This window comes from Abramis brama (assembly GCF_963993115.1).
Source record: "Abramis brama genome assembly, chromosome: 10".
Classification (NCBI taxonomy): Eukaryota; Metazoa; Chordata; class Actinopteri; order Cypriniformes; family Leuciscidae; genus Abramis; species Abramis brama.
This window is the reverse complement of record NC_139972.1, coordinates 15,272,731-15,288,616: the sequence shown is the minus strand read 5'-3', so window position 1 is coordinate 15,288,616 and position 15,886 is coordinate 15,272,731. Positions and strand designations below refer to the sequence as shown.

Here is a 15,886-nt window from a genome sequence, read left to right as displayed (position 1 = left end):
AGCTCAGACTCAAGAGTAGATTGTCACGGGTTGTCATCTCATAATTATTAATTAAAATGCAGCAAAACAAACAAAAAACGCTTCTTTAGACCTTGCATTTAAAACGCGCTCTGTGTAAATGTCCCCTTAATTCGCACTTCTGGCCGTAAAATATTGTCATCCAAACCCATGTCTTATGCCTTTCACTATTTCTTACAGTGTTTCACAATTACCTGAAATGTGGCTTAGCATCCAGCTCTCTGACTAATACTGGCATTATCTGCGATGTGATAATTCCTCTCTGTTTAATCATCGTGCCGAGGGAACGGCGAGACAAGACGTATGTTGCTTTAAGTCTCGTTTTGCAAGAGCGGAAGGTCATATGAGGACTAGGAACAAGAGTATACAGTTATAATCCAGTGTATATATGCCCTCAGTGTGTGTTTTTCTTTGTAGCTCCTGTCTACATATTCATCTATCAACCACCGGAGAGCTGGGTAATCAACTGTAGGTGATATCATTATTCGCCCACACACTCACCAGAGCACCAGCCAAACTCTGACAGACCTTAAATAACCCCAGTCAGCGAGTGTGTGAGATAAACTCCGGGCCCAGACACTGAATGACACCAGCCCTTCACAGACACACACTTGCACTGCCTCCTCCGCAACTTGAGGAGAGAAAGAGAGAGCCAGTTGCTAGGAGACGCGGCCTCCACTGCAAACACAGAGCCATCTGTCTGTGTAAAGAGGAGACGTAGGGCAACTGAAAGGCTGGCACACTCCCTGGAACAACAGAGGAATGGAGAGCAGCCACCATCTTGTATTTTAAGCTCCTCCATATTGAAATAATGCTCTTTTTGTTAGAGTGAGCCCACATCTGGATTTTTACCTCATTTGCAGTGTTGAAGGAAGGACTGGAGTTTATCTGTTAATCAAGTTGGGGCTGAATTTAACATTTTTAACTTTTAGTTTTAAGACAAAACATAGAAAAAATGTAATTCAAGCAATATTTCACCCAAAATGGAAATTATTTACACTAATGTAATTCCCAATTTGTAGGGTATTCTTTCTTACGTGGAACAAAAAAGGGAAAAGATTAGTAAAATGGCCAAGCTGCTCTTTTTCATACAATGAAACACAACATACAAATATGACTTGTACCAAGTATTACAAGTCATAGTTCCCCCAAAAAAGAAAATTTACATAATTTACTCACCTTCATGTCCTCCCAAACACATATGATGTAGTTGAAGTGTTTTTTTGTACATACAAATGGAAGTCAGTGGTAACCAACATGAGGGTAAAATGATGACAATTTTTGGGTGAACTATCCCGTTAAGAATTACCATTGTTTTGTGAAAGGGAAAGAAATTTAAGACATTATTTGCTGGAATTTTTTTTAATCTGCCATTGCTTTTAAGTCTCGTTTGCAGATATCATTCTAATTCAATACATTCAATCACCTTCATGTTTGAATATGTGCACTTGTGAATAGGATTTGAGAGCTATGTGAAAAGGAAGAAATTTAACAAATAACTTAAAAGTTTTGGTCTACTGTACATTTTAGCCCGACTTGTATGGAAAAGAGCGGCATGGACAGGCTAAACATCTCATTTTGTGTTCCATAAAAAGACATTGTGATTGGACAACATGAAGGTGAGTAAATTACCGAATTTAAATTTTTGAGTAAACTGTCTCTTTAAAAACAGCATGCAGTTATGAAAAGTGCCTAGAAAAATAAAAACATAAAGCAAATCAATCAATATTTCTGTTTTATTGACATTTTATAGCAATGTTGATGGGAGTTCCAATAATATCATAATTCTCCCATCATCCATTTATAAAATATACTACAGTTGAAACTTCTTACTGGAATACAAAAGTAGTAAATTTTGGTGTCCAGACATAAAGCGATAACAAATGCAACAACTTAGTCCCTGACACAGATGAAAATCAGTTATGGTGAATAAATACATTTATGCACATATATATTTCCGCGTATCAATTCAAATTTTATGTCAATTAAATACGTCAAGAAGTTTGTTTTTCCACTATATACAACCCAACATGCTACCATTCTCTTCACCCAAGCAAAAATAAATAAAACTTTTGTTAGGTCAACTCATTTGCAGTTGGGTCTTTGGTGATTTTTGGAGACAGTGAAGCGTCATTTAGGTACAGAGGAGCTATGATGAAAAGTATTTTTAAATTTAATTTGTTTATTTTAATAACCTAATGGATAGCCAGTGTATGGTCTCATTTTTTTTTACCTTATTCCCCCATAGAGTCCATTAACACGCAAGAACAGTCATTACGAATTAACACCGTGAGACTGGGACCAGCACAAACTGTTGGAACATGGAACACAGACACAAAGATGTCCAGATAAAACACCTTGTAAACTGCTATACACAAAGGTTTACATTCACGTAATTATGGACATGTTTCATCCGAAATCAGTTAGATGGTCGTTTTATGCAAAAAGCATTTCGGTAAAGTTCACTTTATCCTTCTTAAGATGCGGTCACATTAGTGACATTTCAGCAGAATTTCAATAGTGCGGCGATGTACGAAACACAGCTCACACATCAAAGTCACTTTCAAACCATGTAGTTTTCTGTCAGCCGGCGCAGTGAATTCGCATAACTTGAACATGAGGGAACTTTTTGGCCCTCACGTGAAACACATGGATTGAAATGACTGGATTTTGTCTGCGAAATTGTGCCAAGCAACAGTAAATGTGACCGCACCTTTGGATGGTTTAAAGGAATAGTTCTCATAGTGCATTGGGTGAACTACTCCTTTAAGCCCTTTGTGTTGGTCCGTCAGAGCTCTATTCAGAGATCTCTCCATGCCAAGTCTCCTCGCTTGCGCAGATGGTGCTGAATTCGGATAGGTCAGCCTGGTAGTTTCTCACTAAAACAAAGTGGAGAAAGCCCCATCAGCTCGGCGAACTCGTGACCCTGATCCTGCCAAGCACAACGTGCCCTCTGAGCCCTGCCTTATGTCATATACGTGTATGAATAGAGCCGCTTGTAGTATAAACAGTCGGGCTGAGATGAGCGTGAGAGCGTATGCTGTTGTTTTTACACACATATGTCTGTACACCTTGTGTATGCATTCATGTATCTGTGTGCTCCCATGTGCCAGGTCGGACACACACACACACACACACGCGTGCGCTCTCTCCTCCAGACACACAAAGCCCCCCGGGGCGGCCCGCTCTCCTGATTTGGCTCCAGCTAGAGGCGTGTGTGTCAGCAGGAGATGGAGGGTAGAAGAGGGTTTAAGAGGGTAATGGCAAACCAAAGTCAGTCATTCACCCACGCATTCACCATCCACCCGTCATCTGCTTGCTCTCTCCAGGACGCTCGCTCAGTCCCAGCCGTTGTCCTTGATCATGTGGGCGAGCTCGATAATGAACTTGCCCTCCTTGTACTTCTGACTGCTCTCAAAGGCATGTTCCTGGGGGCAGGAGGAGAGCGAGAAACGACATTGACCGCAGGACTAACTTGGATGTGAAACTCGACATCATGTTGGATTCATTTAGTTTTGAAAAACTTCCATGGCAAAAAAACAACAACAACTGAATGACTCTAAAAATGTCATGTGGTGTAACCTTAAAATTAATTACATTTTCCTTCCACCTTGAATACATGTGAGTCTACACATCTTAATAGTTATCAAAAAAGTTGCAATGCAATGCAAAAAGTATCTTTTCAAATATAATGAATTGTTCATTAAAAATACATTACGCTTTTTGGGGAGTCGCACCACATGACATTTTACAACCTGAACTCCCAGCTAACAAAAATAAGGGTCACACTTTAGTTTAGGGTTCAATTCTCACTATTAACTATTAACAACGACTAATAAATAACTCGACGACTAATGCCTCAATAAACTCCTAATTACTGCTTATAAATAGTTAAGGTAGTTGTTATGTTTAGGAATTAGGTAGGATTAAGGGATGTAAATTAAGGTCATGCAGAATAAGGCATTAGTATGTGCTTTATAAGTACTAATAAACAGCCAATATCCTAGTAATATGAGTGCTAATAAGCAACAAGTTAATAGTGAGAATTGGACCCTAAACTAAAGTGTTACCAAAATATGTTCTAAGAATGTTTTGCTAACATTCCCATTAAGTTATGAAAAAGTTGAATGTTCAAAATGTCCAGTTTAAAAAAAAAAATGTTTTAAAAACATTTTCTTGATTATACGAAAGTTTAGGGAACGTTCCATTTCGTCATTTTGAAAACGCTATGTGAACGTTACTTTCAAATGTTCTCTAAACATTCTGAAACAAGTAGTAACATTTAAAATGTTTCAGGTTAAAAAAAAACATTCCACGAGTGATGTATAAATAATATTTTTGTGCTAATGTTTTGAGAACTTTATTAAAGACCAGATAATTTTGTACAAATATTCTATTAAGGTTACTGAAATAATGTTTGTTTTTTTTCATAATTTTGAGAGAACCTTGCCAGAATGTTCTGAGAATGTTCCCTGTTAACTGGGCCTTGTTCCATCATAAAAGGGCCAAATGTTTGCAGGTGTCCTCACTATGATACAATTTCCGATTTTATATATATATATATATATATATATATATATATATATATATATATATATATATATATATATATATTATGCATGTTGGTTAGACCACAATTTTGTTCAAATTTTTTTTCTAAGAAAATGTACAAATTGTTATTCCTTTAACGGGGCTTTTTTTCTTCATTATTGTGTCAGGACAGTTTTCAGACATTCATGACTTAATTAATTTTAAGTCAGTAATTAAAAACATGGTCATCACAGAAGATAGGTCAAACTGTTTCAGCATTAAATATTTGTCCTTTCTTTTTATAGCTGATGGATGCAGGCAGAAGGGAGCACTCATCAGATTTCTGGAGAAGGGCACTAGGTCAAGCTTCTCTGAAACGTCTGCATTTACACTGACAAAAATATCTGCCGTATTTATAAATAACCAGGCCACTATGGGAACGTATACTTGTTTGTGTGCATATTGGTGTTTGCATTGGTCCAGACTCCATGTCAAGGGCGACCGGAAATCCACTAGCCCCGAAAAAACAATCGGCATGCGGCACAGCTGCTGATTAAAAATGGACACCATGCAAGGAATCTGTCCTGCTTAGACAAGCCTTTATGAGCAAGCTTGAACTCGCAATGCCATGCATATTAACAATGTGCTATTATCTCGAGTGATCGTGACTCTGGTGACTTTTTCGGTCAATGTTAACATGCAAACATTCACTTTCTTCAGGTAAATGGGGCTGCAAGTAGGCTATTTGTTGAGCACGGGACTTATGGGTGTAAATGGAAAGCTTTAAAGGAATAGTACACCCAAAAATTGAAATTCTGTCACCATTTACTCACCCTCATGTTGTTGTATAACTTTCTTTCTTCAGTGGGGTCCAACATTTTTTGGACCCCATTGACTTCATTATATGGGCAAAACAGTTCACAGAAGAAAGAAAGTCAGAATTGTCATTTTTGGGTGAACTAATGTGCAGTTATAATGTTAGCCAAAGTGTCTCGCACATCATTTATAATTCAGTTTTTCCATTTTCCACCCTCTCTACGCTGTTTTTGCTACTGTACATTTAAGACTACTATGTGTAAATGACCTGTGTTATGAGGTGATGTCACTTCTATGTAAATGTACTTTAACTTTCCATGTTGTGAGGGTTTCCTTACATATTTCCACCCCAGTGTGGTTTTGCAGTTTTCGCAGTAGATGTCGGCCACCGCATGAAGCCCCGTGAGCAGAACCCGCTCCTCTGCAGGGCCACATCCCACGTTCACCCTGAGGACACCAGTGAGACACAATCACGGAAAGGAAGATACAATCAGGTGACTTTCTATTCATCAACGAATCCTGAAAAATTAAATGCATCATGGTTTTCATAAAAAATATTAATCAGCAACTATTTTTAACACTGATAATAATAATAATAGTTTCTTGAGCAGCAAATCAGCATATTAGAATGATTTTTGAAGGATCATGTGACACTGAAGATAAATATAATAAAACAACCATTTTAAAGTGTAATAAAAGTTCACAATATTATTGTTTTTACTGTATTTTTGATCAAATAAATGCAGCCTTGGTGAGCAAGAGTCTTAAAAAAACAGTAAAAAAAGCTTTCAGACCGAACTTTTCAGTGGTAGTGTACATGCGCACAACTGCCATGTCAAACTCCTTCAAATAACAGAACTGTACAAACAAATATCCACTTAAAAACACAGAAGCAACTTACACAGAGTTGAAGAGATAAGCTCTGCCCTGACTTCCTTGAAAGGACTAAAAGAAAAAAAGAGAATTGCATGTGATATCTCACTTAAAGGGATAGTTCACTTTGAAATTAAATTTTGGTATGTTTTAGCGGTAACACTTTACAATAAGGTTCCTTTATTAAACATTAGTTAATGCATTAACTAACATGAACTAACAATGAGCAATACATTTATTACTGTTTTTGTTCATCTTTGTTAATGTTAGTTAATAAAAATAAAGCTGTTCATTGTTTGTTCATGTTAGTTCACAGTGCATTAACTAATGTTAACAAGATTTTAATAAAGTATTAGTAAATGTTGAAATTAACATTAACAAAGATGAACAAATGCTGTATAAGTGCAGTTCATTATTAGTTAATGTTAACTAATGTAGTTAACTAATGAACCTTATTGTAAAGTGTTACCGTTTTAGCTTACCTCAAGGGCATCCAAGATGTAGGTGTCTTTTTTTCCGCAGTAGATTCAATTTTGATATTTTTAGGTCAAACCGTTCTTGTCTGTCAGTCATATAATGCAGGTCTGTGATCACCACCTCAAAGAGCATGCACAGAGTCCAAATTAAAACAATTCTTTTTCTCACACAAACCGCTCGTTTCGTGTCTTAGGCCATCAATGTGTACTTACGATGGGGAATTGTTTAATTTGGACGATGGGGAATTGTTTTAATTTGGACTCTGTGCATGCTCTTTGAGGTGGTGACCACAGACCTGCATTATATGACTGACAGACAAGAACGGTTTGACCTAAAAATATCAAAATTGCATCTACTGCGGAAAAAAAGACACCTACATCTTGGATGCCCTTGAGGTAAGCTAAAACATACCAAAATTTTATTTCAAAGTGAACTATCCCTTTAAATGTTCATCTGAAAGCGTGTTAAAAAGCAGCTTTTCATCCGTGCAGAACTGATGTGACATTAAACAGCATGTGTTGATCTTCCAATCTGTGCGCTTCTCATATGCTTAACAAACATGTTTGTTTGTGTCGTCAGGTGGTAATTTCTCCGCTCATTAATCACCTTGGAGATGAGTTCGTCGTGGTTGGCGAGGTGTGCTCTGCAGTGGATGCAGCTGTAGGTGCGGTGGCAGCTGGGCAGGTACGCCTGGAAGGTTTTGGAGCGCGTCATGGTGACCATGGGCCGGGTCGGCGGGCGGTGCAAGAAGGGGCTGCCGGCCCAGGTCGGCTCACATGGGAAGCACCGCAACACACAGGTGAGGGCCGTGGTGGGGCGGGGTGGGAGGTATACACCTGCACACACAGGGATGTCCTGGGATGAGTATCACAGCTGTATAGACTGCATTGCACTCTTTTTGTGAGCGAACTCTAAGTCAACCTGTGCCGTGAATTTGAGGCGGCACTATCTGTTGAACAAGGTTAGATTACTATTGCTCAAGCATAGTACTTGGGTAGGGTTAGAAACCAATTATTCAGAATCTACAATGCAATTGAATCTACAGTGTGAATCATACAATTCTTAAACAAATTAATCTTATAAGCAGGAGCTTTTGTAGCCCAAATATAACCATACAGAGCAACCATTGTAGTTTAACCCAAAGTTGAACATTCCTCAACCAAGTGTGCTGCACGCATCCTAAAAAGTGAAGTCAAAACAATTCGATCGCCCCCTGGTGGCTGGCTGCAGTATAGGTCTTTAATCCCGCCCTCTCCATGTAATCGAATGGAACATGAGCCAAACTTAAAAATTCCAATTACTCTTTTCCAAAGATGGTTTCTGTCATTTTAGTTAGTTCTCATCATGTAAACATGTTCAAGTGTTAGTTTTCCCATTAAGTTTTGTTATAATTAGTTATTGGGCGGGATCTTGATGCGACGGCTCCACCCCAGGATCATTGCGCAGACTCAGGCTCCGAACGACGCAATCAGCAACAATCGTTACTGGGAAATATTTGCTTAACTGTGGAAGGAAGAAGAGTTGCGATGCCCAACTTTTTTACAGTCTACGTCCACAAATCTCAGTGACCAAACAAGGTGCCCCCCCCCATCCCCCCCCTGAAAAAAGTGTCTTTTATTTGTTTAAAGTTAATTCTGGTTCCGTCTATACATGTATATTATATTTTAACTGAAATGTAAGATGTTTTGTATGGAAACATCAATGAATTATCATTAGAAGAGTGGAAACCTAATGGTTTACCAGTATTTCAGGGAGATGTAAACTATCCTTTGAGACTCAACGCTGAAGGAACCATTGAGTAAGCTCAGACGTACGAAATAGATGTTCAGTGCCTCGAGTCGTCACCCTGCTTTCGTTTTAAAAAACATGGGCACTCCCATTAAAAAAATTGGAAAAATATGTTAGCCTCTGGGAAAAAAACGCTAAAGTGGATACAAGGCTTAAAACAGCTTTTGCGAGAATTGTTTTATATTATATTAATAATTGAAATGATCTCATCATTTGGCAACAGAATTGTATTGTCTTCCCAACTAATTTCTTCCTCAAAAATACTACAAGTATTGTTAATGGAAACGTTGAGTAATCTGGTTTGTTAAGAAGAATCAGAAGTGGAACTGGAAACGTTCAATTTCTCATGGTTTTCTCAACAAAACCTTAAATCCAGTGGTGTTGTTGTTAACTAAAACTCAAGTTACTAAAAATAATTTTCATTAATTGAAATAAAAATGAAATCAGACAAAATATAAATATAAGATGAAAAACTTAAACTCAAAAAAACTTCAAAATAAGAATAAATATATAAATAATACTAAAACAATACTTCTTACGTCATGTGGCTTGTTGAGGAAAGGTGTGCTGTTACTTTTCTAAGCGATCAGATACTTTGCTGTAGGCTCTTTTAACTTGGGCCAGAAAGACCTGGTGAGAAAGACATTGTGGTAGCCACTTTGGCATGATCATACACTCTTTCCATTTTGTTCATTAGTGGTGCAGAAATTGCACGCTTCCCCTTTAAGAATGTCCAGTGGTTAGCATCTGTTTTTATGCACCAGTCTGATGCTTTATTGTTGCATTGCTCTCTCAGTCAGAAGGCTTTGTTGAGGCAGGGGTGAGCCCGTCTTAAGAGCCCAGAGCAAAAAGGCGGCTCTTATGTTCTGTCCATTGTTTTTCCGTCAAAGCGTGGGGCTGGGGAATAAAGAGGCTACTGATGGATCGAAGCGCTTTCCCACACAAACACACAACCGTCGGCTGGGGAAAACGCACACTCGTACTCGTCCACAAATAAACTCTCTAGCATTCTGGTGACCCGCTCTCGCCCCAGTTCCACACTCTGAGCCATGCGGGTATTTTAGGACTCTGCGAGTTTGCTCAGGACATGATGCTGAAAAGGACCCATGGTGTTTTCTTACAGTTTACCGTCAACCAAACGATGCACTTTGATACACTGCTATAACTGCATAATAGATGAGATAATGGATTTCTCTTTCTCTCGCACAAGCTTTGGGAGAGACAAAGTGGCTTTTATTTGTTTAAAGTTAATTCTGTTTCCGTCTATACATGTATATTATATTTTAACTTAAATGTAAGATGTTTTGTATGGAAACATCAATGAATTATCATTAGAAGAGTGGAAACCTAATGGTTTACCAGTATTTCAGGGAGATGTAAACTATCCTTTGAGACTGAACACTGAAGGAACCATTGAGTAAGAAACAATCAAATACGCCTTTTATTGCTCTGGAATGCTTTTTCCAATATTTTTTCTTGGGATTTTGTGTTTGTATCCCTCCTTATTTACGCAGCTGCAAATTGAATCCAGGTTTTGTATTGCCATAAAAGGCAGATCGATAAAGGCAAAGGGAGAGAGTCTCAGTATGGTTTCATCATGCAGACAAAAACATATTCGCTGAGCTCTGATCCGTGAACGCTGATGAACCTTCAGGCACAACCAGTTCAAATACTGATCACTGATCCAACACATAAACTGTGCCACAGATCACAAAGCTGGACACAAGCAGAATAGAAAGCAGCACATCTTATAAGATGCCTTATAGTAATTGTATGTGGTGTTCAAGAGATTAAACTAGGGTGATAGAGGCAGAAGATTTAATCAGATCTTCTAAGCCGTTCTGAGTGTTTTTAGGGTCTGCAAAGAACATACAATACTAAAGATCACAAATAACAGCATTAAAGGAATAATTTACCCAGAAAATACAATTCTGTCATAATGTCTCTCATATCATTCCAAACCCATTCACAGCTCTTTCCTTAACAACAGTTTGTAGTGACTAGGTCTCTCTGTCATGCTCCAAAAATGACAAAAAGCACCATAAAGGTAGTCCCAATGGCTTGAGCACCATCACCCTGTAGCCCAAGACTGGTTGCCCACTGAAGCTAAGCAGGGTTAAACCTGGTCAGTACCTGGATGGTGTGGGAATCCAGATTTATTAAAATGTTTAATTTAGGTTTACATTGAATTTAGCAGGTTAAGGTTAGGTATAAATTATGATTATCAGAGTTTTCTAGCAAACGACTCTGGTCAGTCCTGTTTTACTGAAACTCTTGGAGTTTGTGTTTTAGCAAGAAAGTCCAGCCAGTCCTGTACTCGGGTCTCAGTGTTTGAATAGATATGCTGAGTGGATTAGGGTGGGCAATGCTCTCAGTCTAAAACCAGTTCCTAAACCTGTCTTTTTCTGTTCCTGCCCCTAAATGTATATAAACTGTAAGCGAACATTCACGTCAGGCTTGGTGACTGCAGCTGCCGACAGCTCGTGTCCTCAATAAAGAAACCTGCTGAAGAAACAACCAAGTCTCCTGGTCTTTCGATTCTAAGTTCACAACAATGGGAAAACTCCTGGGAAAACTAGGTTGCTGCTGGAAGAGGCGATAGTGAGGCCAGCAGGGGGTGCTCATACTGTGGTCTGTGTGGGACACTATACTGTGAAAAAAGTCTCTTTGGATGAGATGTTAAACCGAGGTCCTGACTTTCTGTGGTCATTATAAATCCCAGGATGCCCTTCAAAAAAAGAGTAGGGTTTAACCCCGGAATCCTGGCCAGATTTGCCCATTGGCCACTGTTCATCACCATGGCCTCCTAATCATCCCCATATACTGATAGACTTCATCACTCTATCTCTTCTCCACCAATAAGCTGGTGTGCAGTGCGTGTTCTGGCGCAATATGGCTGCCATCCCATCATCCAGGTGGATGCTGCACATTGGTGGTTGAGGAGATTCCCCCCTTCCATGTGTAAAGCGCTTTAAGTGCCTAGAAAAGTGCTATATTTTGACTTAACAAATTATTATTATTATTATATTCCAAGTGCCTGTCCAAATACCCACACTTGCAGTCTTTGCACTTGACTACTTGTCTACGTCTATGATGTATTTCCTGTATTTGGCCCAAGAGTTTAAGTGGGTGTGAAGACTGCAAGTGTGTGAAGAACTTTTGATTACCTGATGATTTATTTACACATTAACACACACAGAATACAGCTTTATTTACAAATTTTGATTTTTATTAATTTGCACTTTAAAATCCCAATTCAGAGGCTGAATCCATCGAAGGCCGCATTCGAAGGTCGATTGAGTCACCGCGGCAGGACGAAAGCTGTCCCAAGTCGAAGGCTCCTTCAGATGCGGCCTCGAAATGCGTCATTTGTTTCGCGGGCAATGAAGGATATAACGAATGGATCCTTCGCAGCCTAGCCTATCCCAGAATTCATTGCGTGCTGGTGATGACAGGACATTTTTGAGAGATGTATTACTTTTAAATGTAATTATTGGGTTTCAATTTACTCAAATAATCTAATGTATCTAAATGTAACAATTCAAATGTTGACATATCTTACCTAGATGCGATTTTATATATTTATATACTCTTTATTATGTCCATAAATGGACCGATGTGAACATATTTAGACAGGGTTTGAACCCTGTTTTGTTTTTAGGCAGCTGTCTAAGTTGCTAGGTGACAAGAACAGTCCTCCATAGGCTAGACTGTCCCATTTAACAACTTCTGGTCCGACCTGGAGTGTAAGTTAAGGGCACTGAGCTTTGGAGATTTTTCAGACTTAGGACAGTCAAGTGTCCAAGACTGCAAGTGTGGGTATTTGGTAGGGGCGTAGTTTGTGGGGGGGATGGGGGGGGGGGGGGGGGGGGGATGGGGGGGGGGGGGGGATAACCCCCCAATATTTAAATCGTTGCATTACAACCCCCCCAATATTTATACCATGATCACATTATCAGGAGGCATACCCAAACTTCAACCCTGCCAATGTTCAAACCAAATCTACACCCTTGGTATTTGGACAGGCCCACAGTCTTCTGAACCCAGACTCTTAATTTTATGGAAAGAGTTGCGTAATGTTTACTTTTGTGTTCCATGAAATAAATAACAGCATACAAGTCTGGAAAGACACAATGGTGAGTACTGTAAATAATGACAGGGTTTTCATTTTTGGGGAACAGTACCTGTAACTTTGTTAATTTCCCCCTTAAATGAATATCCCGAGGTTACCGTAGTCAGCTGTATCCAGTCCATATCCAGATCAGATGGTGGACCAGCACCAAGAAGACACGACCACAACGCAGCCCTGAATGTCAGCAGAGATCCTGTCTACTAGACAATCCCCTGCGAAGGCCTCGTCGACACGACAGCCATCGGCACAGGTCCTCAGCAAAGACCACAAGAACCAGACAAGACCACAGACCTATGACCAGCTTCGTCTCCATACTGGCGTGATGAATCTGATCTTCAAGCAAAAGGAACTGTATGAAATATTTGAATGCTACCAATCCACAATCTGATTTCTGACTTGTGATGCAGACTAAATCATAATCACACTATGTTCGTTCGTTGGCCCCCCGACTGAGCCTGGTTTCTCCCAAGGAGATTCTGTCACCTGATGGAGTTTGGGTTCCTTGCCACTGTCTGTCACCTCTGGCTTGCTTAGTTGAGGACACTTAATATTCAACAATATTATTGATTTCACTGCACTGACACTATTGGATGAGAACTGAACTGTGCTGGACGATGACATCGCTGTTTTCTGCAGAACTGCTTTATAGATTAAATGAACTAATTTAATAATTGATGATCTTTCTTTACAATAGAACTGAATCAACACTGAGCTGACTTCAGCTGAACAATGACACTATTTTCTTTTAGAGCTGCTGTACACTGAATTACTTTCCTGTTATCACTGTAAAGCTGCTTTGAAACTATCTGTATTGTATAATGCGCTAGGCTAGGCTATATAAATAAAGGTGACTTCACTTAATGTCTCCTGCTGAATGCTTTGTTGTGACAGAGGGGTTGTAGCACTCATCACTTCAAGGACTGTGCAACGCAAGGACCTTCCTTATGTAACCAGAGCAGCGCTGATGGGGATAACAGCAGCAACAGAAAGAGAGGAAACACATCCTTGAGCTGCGTCCATCCCTTCACTGGCTGTCCAGCCTCTAGCGTCTTATTTAACAGTCTTTTTGGTGATGCATTTACTGTAATTACTTTGAGATAAGATTCCTAATCTGAATTTCTGACATGATTTTTGAAACCTTACCCCCCACAACCTTAATTTTTAAGAAAAATGGTGTAATATGATGTTACGTCATAGCAAATGATTGAACAAGCAGCCCCTGTAATTTCCTGAGTGGGACATGAAAATTAAAATGTTCTGCTTTTTGTGATTATCCATTTCTGATGGCTTGTATTTGCATGCAATTTATCACACGAAGAGTGTCACGGTATAATACCATAGCTTAAGACCTGCAGGAAAAAAATGTGAAACACATAATCCCTGTAGACCGGATTGGATTTGACAGTGTTTCAGAAATTACTTGTCAGCATTCAGGCTCTCTGAATTCGATCGTGTAAGAGCGAGAGAGCTTGTTGAAAATAAAACAGTAATCAATTCTTATTATTGTTTCATGCAATAAGTCAATGTTTGAGTGCTGTGCTGGACTAAACCTGATTCACTGACAGCAGACACTATGTGGGGCTGGATTTCAGCCACAATGCACTACTGGCACTGTTTCCTCCTTGGAATCACAAGCATGCTTTCAAATTTGACCCCTGACAACAGCAATAAACAACATTTAAAATAAAATAAAAAAGAATTTTTGAGCCAAATACAACATACTGGAGCAAATCGACACTAAACATGGCAGTAAAATATGAGACATGTTGAAATATCACAGTATCACACTTAAACATGTTGATAACTCAACCTACTGCTCAATGCAGCTCTGTCATTAAGCTCCATCAACTCAAACCCATCAGTAACTGACTAGTTAGGGAGCTTACTAAGTTTCAAAACACAACCAATATGATAAACCCACAACGTGCAAATGTTATTTGTGGTTTAAGTGTATTGGTATAGTGGGTCAGTTATACTGATTATTCTATTATTTTTCTGAATATTAAATATTAGATAACATTCAAGTATTCTAAATATTTTTATTCAATTCTATTAACTAATCTATTCTGTTTATGCCGAACATTCTATTAAAATTTTGATGAAAATGTTTGATATAAATATATCACATTTTTATCTAAACAATCTATTCAGTTCTATTCAATTATTCATTATTTATACTGAACATTCTCTAACATTTTATGACAAGTTCTAAATATGAAATATTTTGAATACTCTATATTAGGTATTGAATGTTACTGAATGTTGATCATTAATTCATAGATAAATATTCAGTAACACTTTATTTTACAGTGTCCTTGTGTGCATCTAGTAGTTTCTGGTAATAACTAATAATTGTTCAAAATTACATGCAACTAACCCTAACTCAAACCCTAATATAACCCTAACCCCATAGTAAACACATGTAGTTTATTAATATTACTCAGTACTTAAATGTAGCCTATAATAACACTGAAACAAGGACACTTTAAAATAAAGTGTTCTTTAAAGTATTAAATATTATGCTGAATATTCTTTTTTAAATATGTATTTCTTTAATATAATATATGTAATAACCAGTGGGTCTGTGATCAAATACAGCAATGTTTATCTCCTGGAGAACTCCGACATGACGCAGACTGAATAAAGTGCACACTAATGCTGCTATTGATGCAGAAATGTCTTAATTTATTACGGATAGCACTTACATGCCATGCAAACGGAATGATAAAGGAGATGATTGTCAGATATGATACATGTGCCACTGATGATGCTGCAGTGATGCTGGATGTGATAGTGAAGGTGTTTGATAAACAAGCATCAGTAGCAGCATCACCACTGCGGACCTGCAGCGCATCACATCACACCATCTCCAGCAGAACCAGAACACAACACCGCCATCCTGACCTGATGCTCTTACACACACTATCAGTTAACATGATTTACATAAAGCAGATGACATAATTATCACACTTACATTTAGACTACGTGTTAAAACAACTCGCATTTACCTTTGGAAAGAAGAAAATGGGGCTGTGATATGGTGGCACGCGCTCCTCTTCCGTTTAAGTAAACCGGGATTCACAGCAAACTTTGCGTATGCTTTCCTGTCACGACAAATTCCTTCTCCCGCTTCGCTCGCGGTAAGTGTGGACGTGGTGCATGTAAACTAAGTTTTGTATGGGCACGATCGCACTGTACATCACCTACAGGGCAAATGACAACTCTTTCCACCAATCACTGAGACGCAGAGGC

General features: G+C 38.8%; 1 protein-coding gene across 2 annotated transcripts; it reads right to left on the bottom strand.

Moving 5' to 3' along the window:
• Window positions 1–1,738: 1,738 nt before the first annotated feature.
• ypel2b (yippee-like 2b) lies at window positions 1,739–15,782 on the bottom strand. Of its 2 annotated transcripts, none has more exons than XM_084127404.1 (5): window positions 15,643–15,782; window positions 7,321–7,550; window positions 6,266–6,309; window positions 5,703–5,811; window positions 1,739–3,446 (listed from the first exon to the last, which is right to left on the bottom strand). In XM_084127404.1, exons 2-5 carry the CDS (start codon window positions 7,435–7,437, stop codon window positions 3,357–3,359), a joined length of 360 nt encoding a protein of 119 aa, XP_083983530.1. In that variant the 5' UTR covers window positions 7,438–7,550; window positions 15,643–15,782; the 3' UTR covers window positions 1,739–3,356. The 2 variants fall into 2 exon arrangements, with proteins under 2 accessions (XP_083983530.1, XP_083983531.1); XM_084127405.1 differs by lacking the exon at window positions 15,643–15,782 and adding an exon at window positions 12,733–13,578.
• Window positions 15,783–15,886: the final 104 nt, after the last annotated feature.

What these genes read in the sequence shown, in the direction of transcription:
- ypel2b (XM_084127404.1), bottom strand. Translation starts at nt 7,437, where the DNA reads ATGGTCACCATGACGCGCTCCAAAACCTTCCAGGCGTACCTGCCCAGC. An exon ending in GCTTATCTCTTCAACTCTGT is followed by an intron (nt 5,812 to 6,265) that starts GTAAGTTGCTTC and finishes TGGTGTCCTCAG; the next exon opens with GGTGAACGTGGGATGTGGCC. An exon ending in CCACACTGGGGTGGAAATAT is followed by an intron (nt 3,447 to 5,702) that starts GTAAGGAAACCC and finishes TCCTGCCCCCAG; the next exon opens with GAACATGCCTTTGAGAGCAG.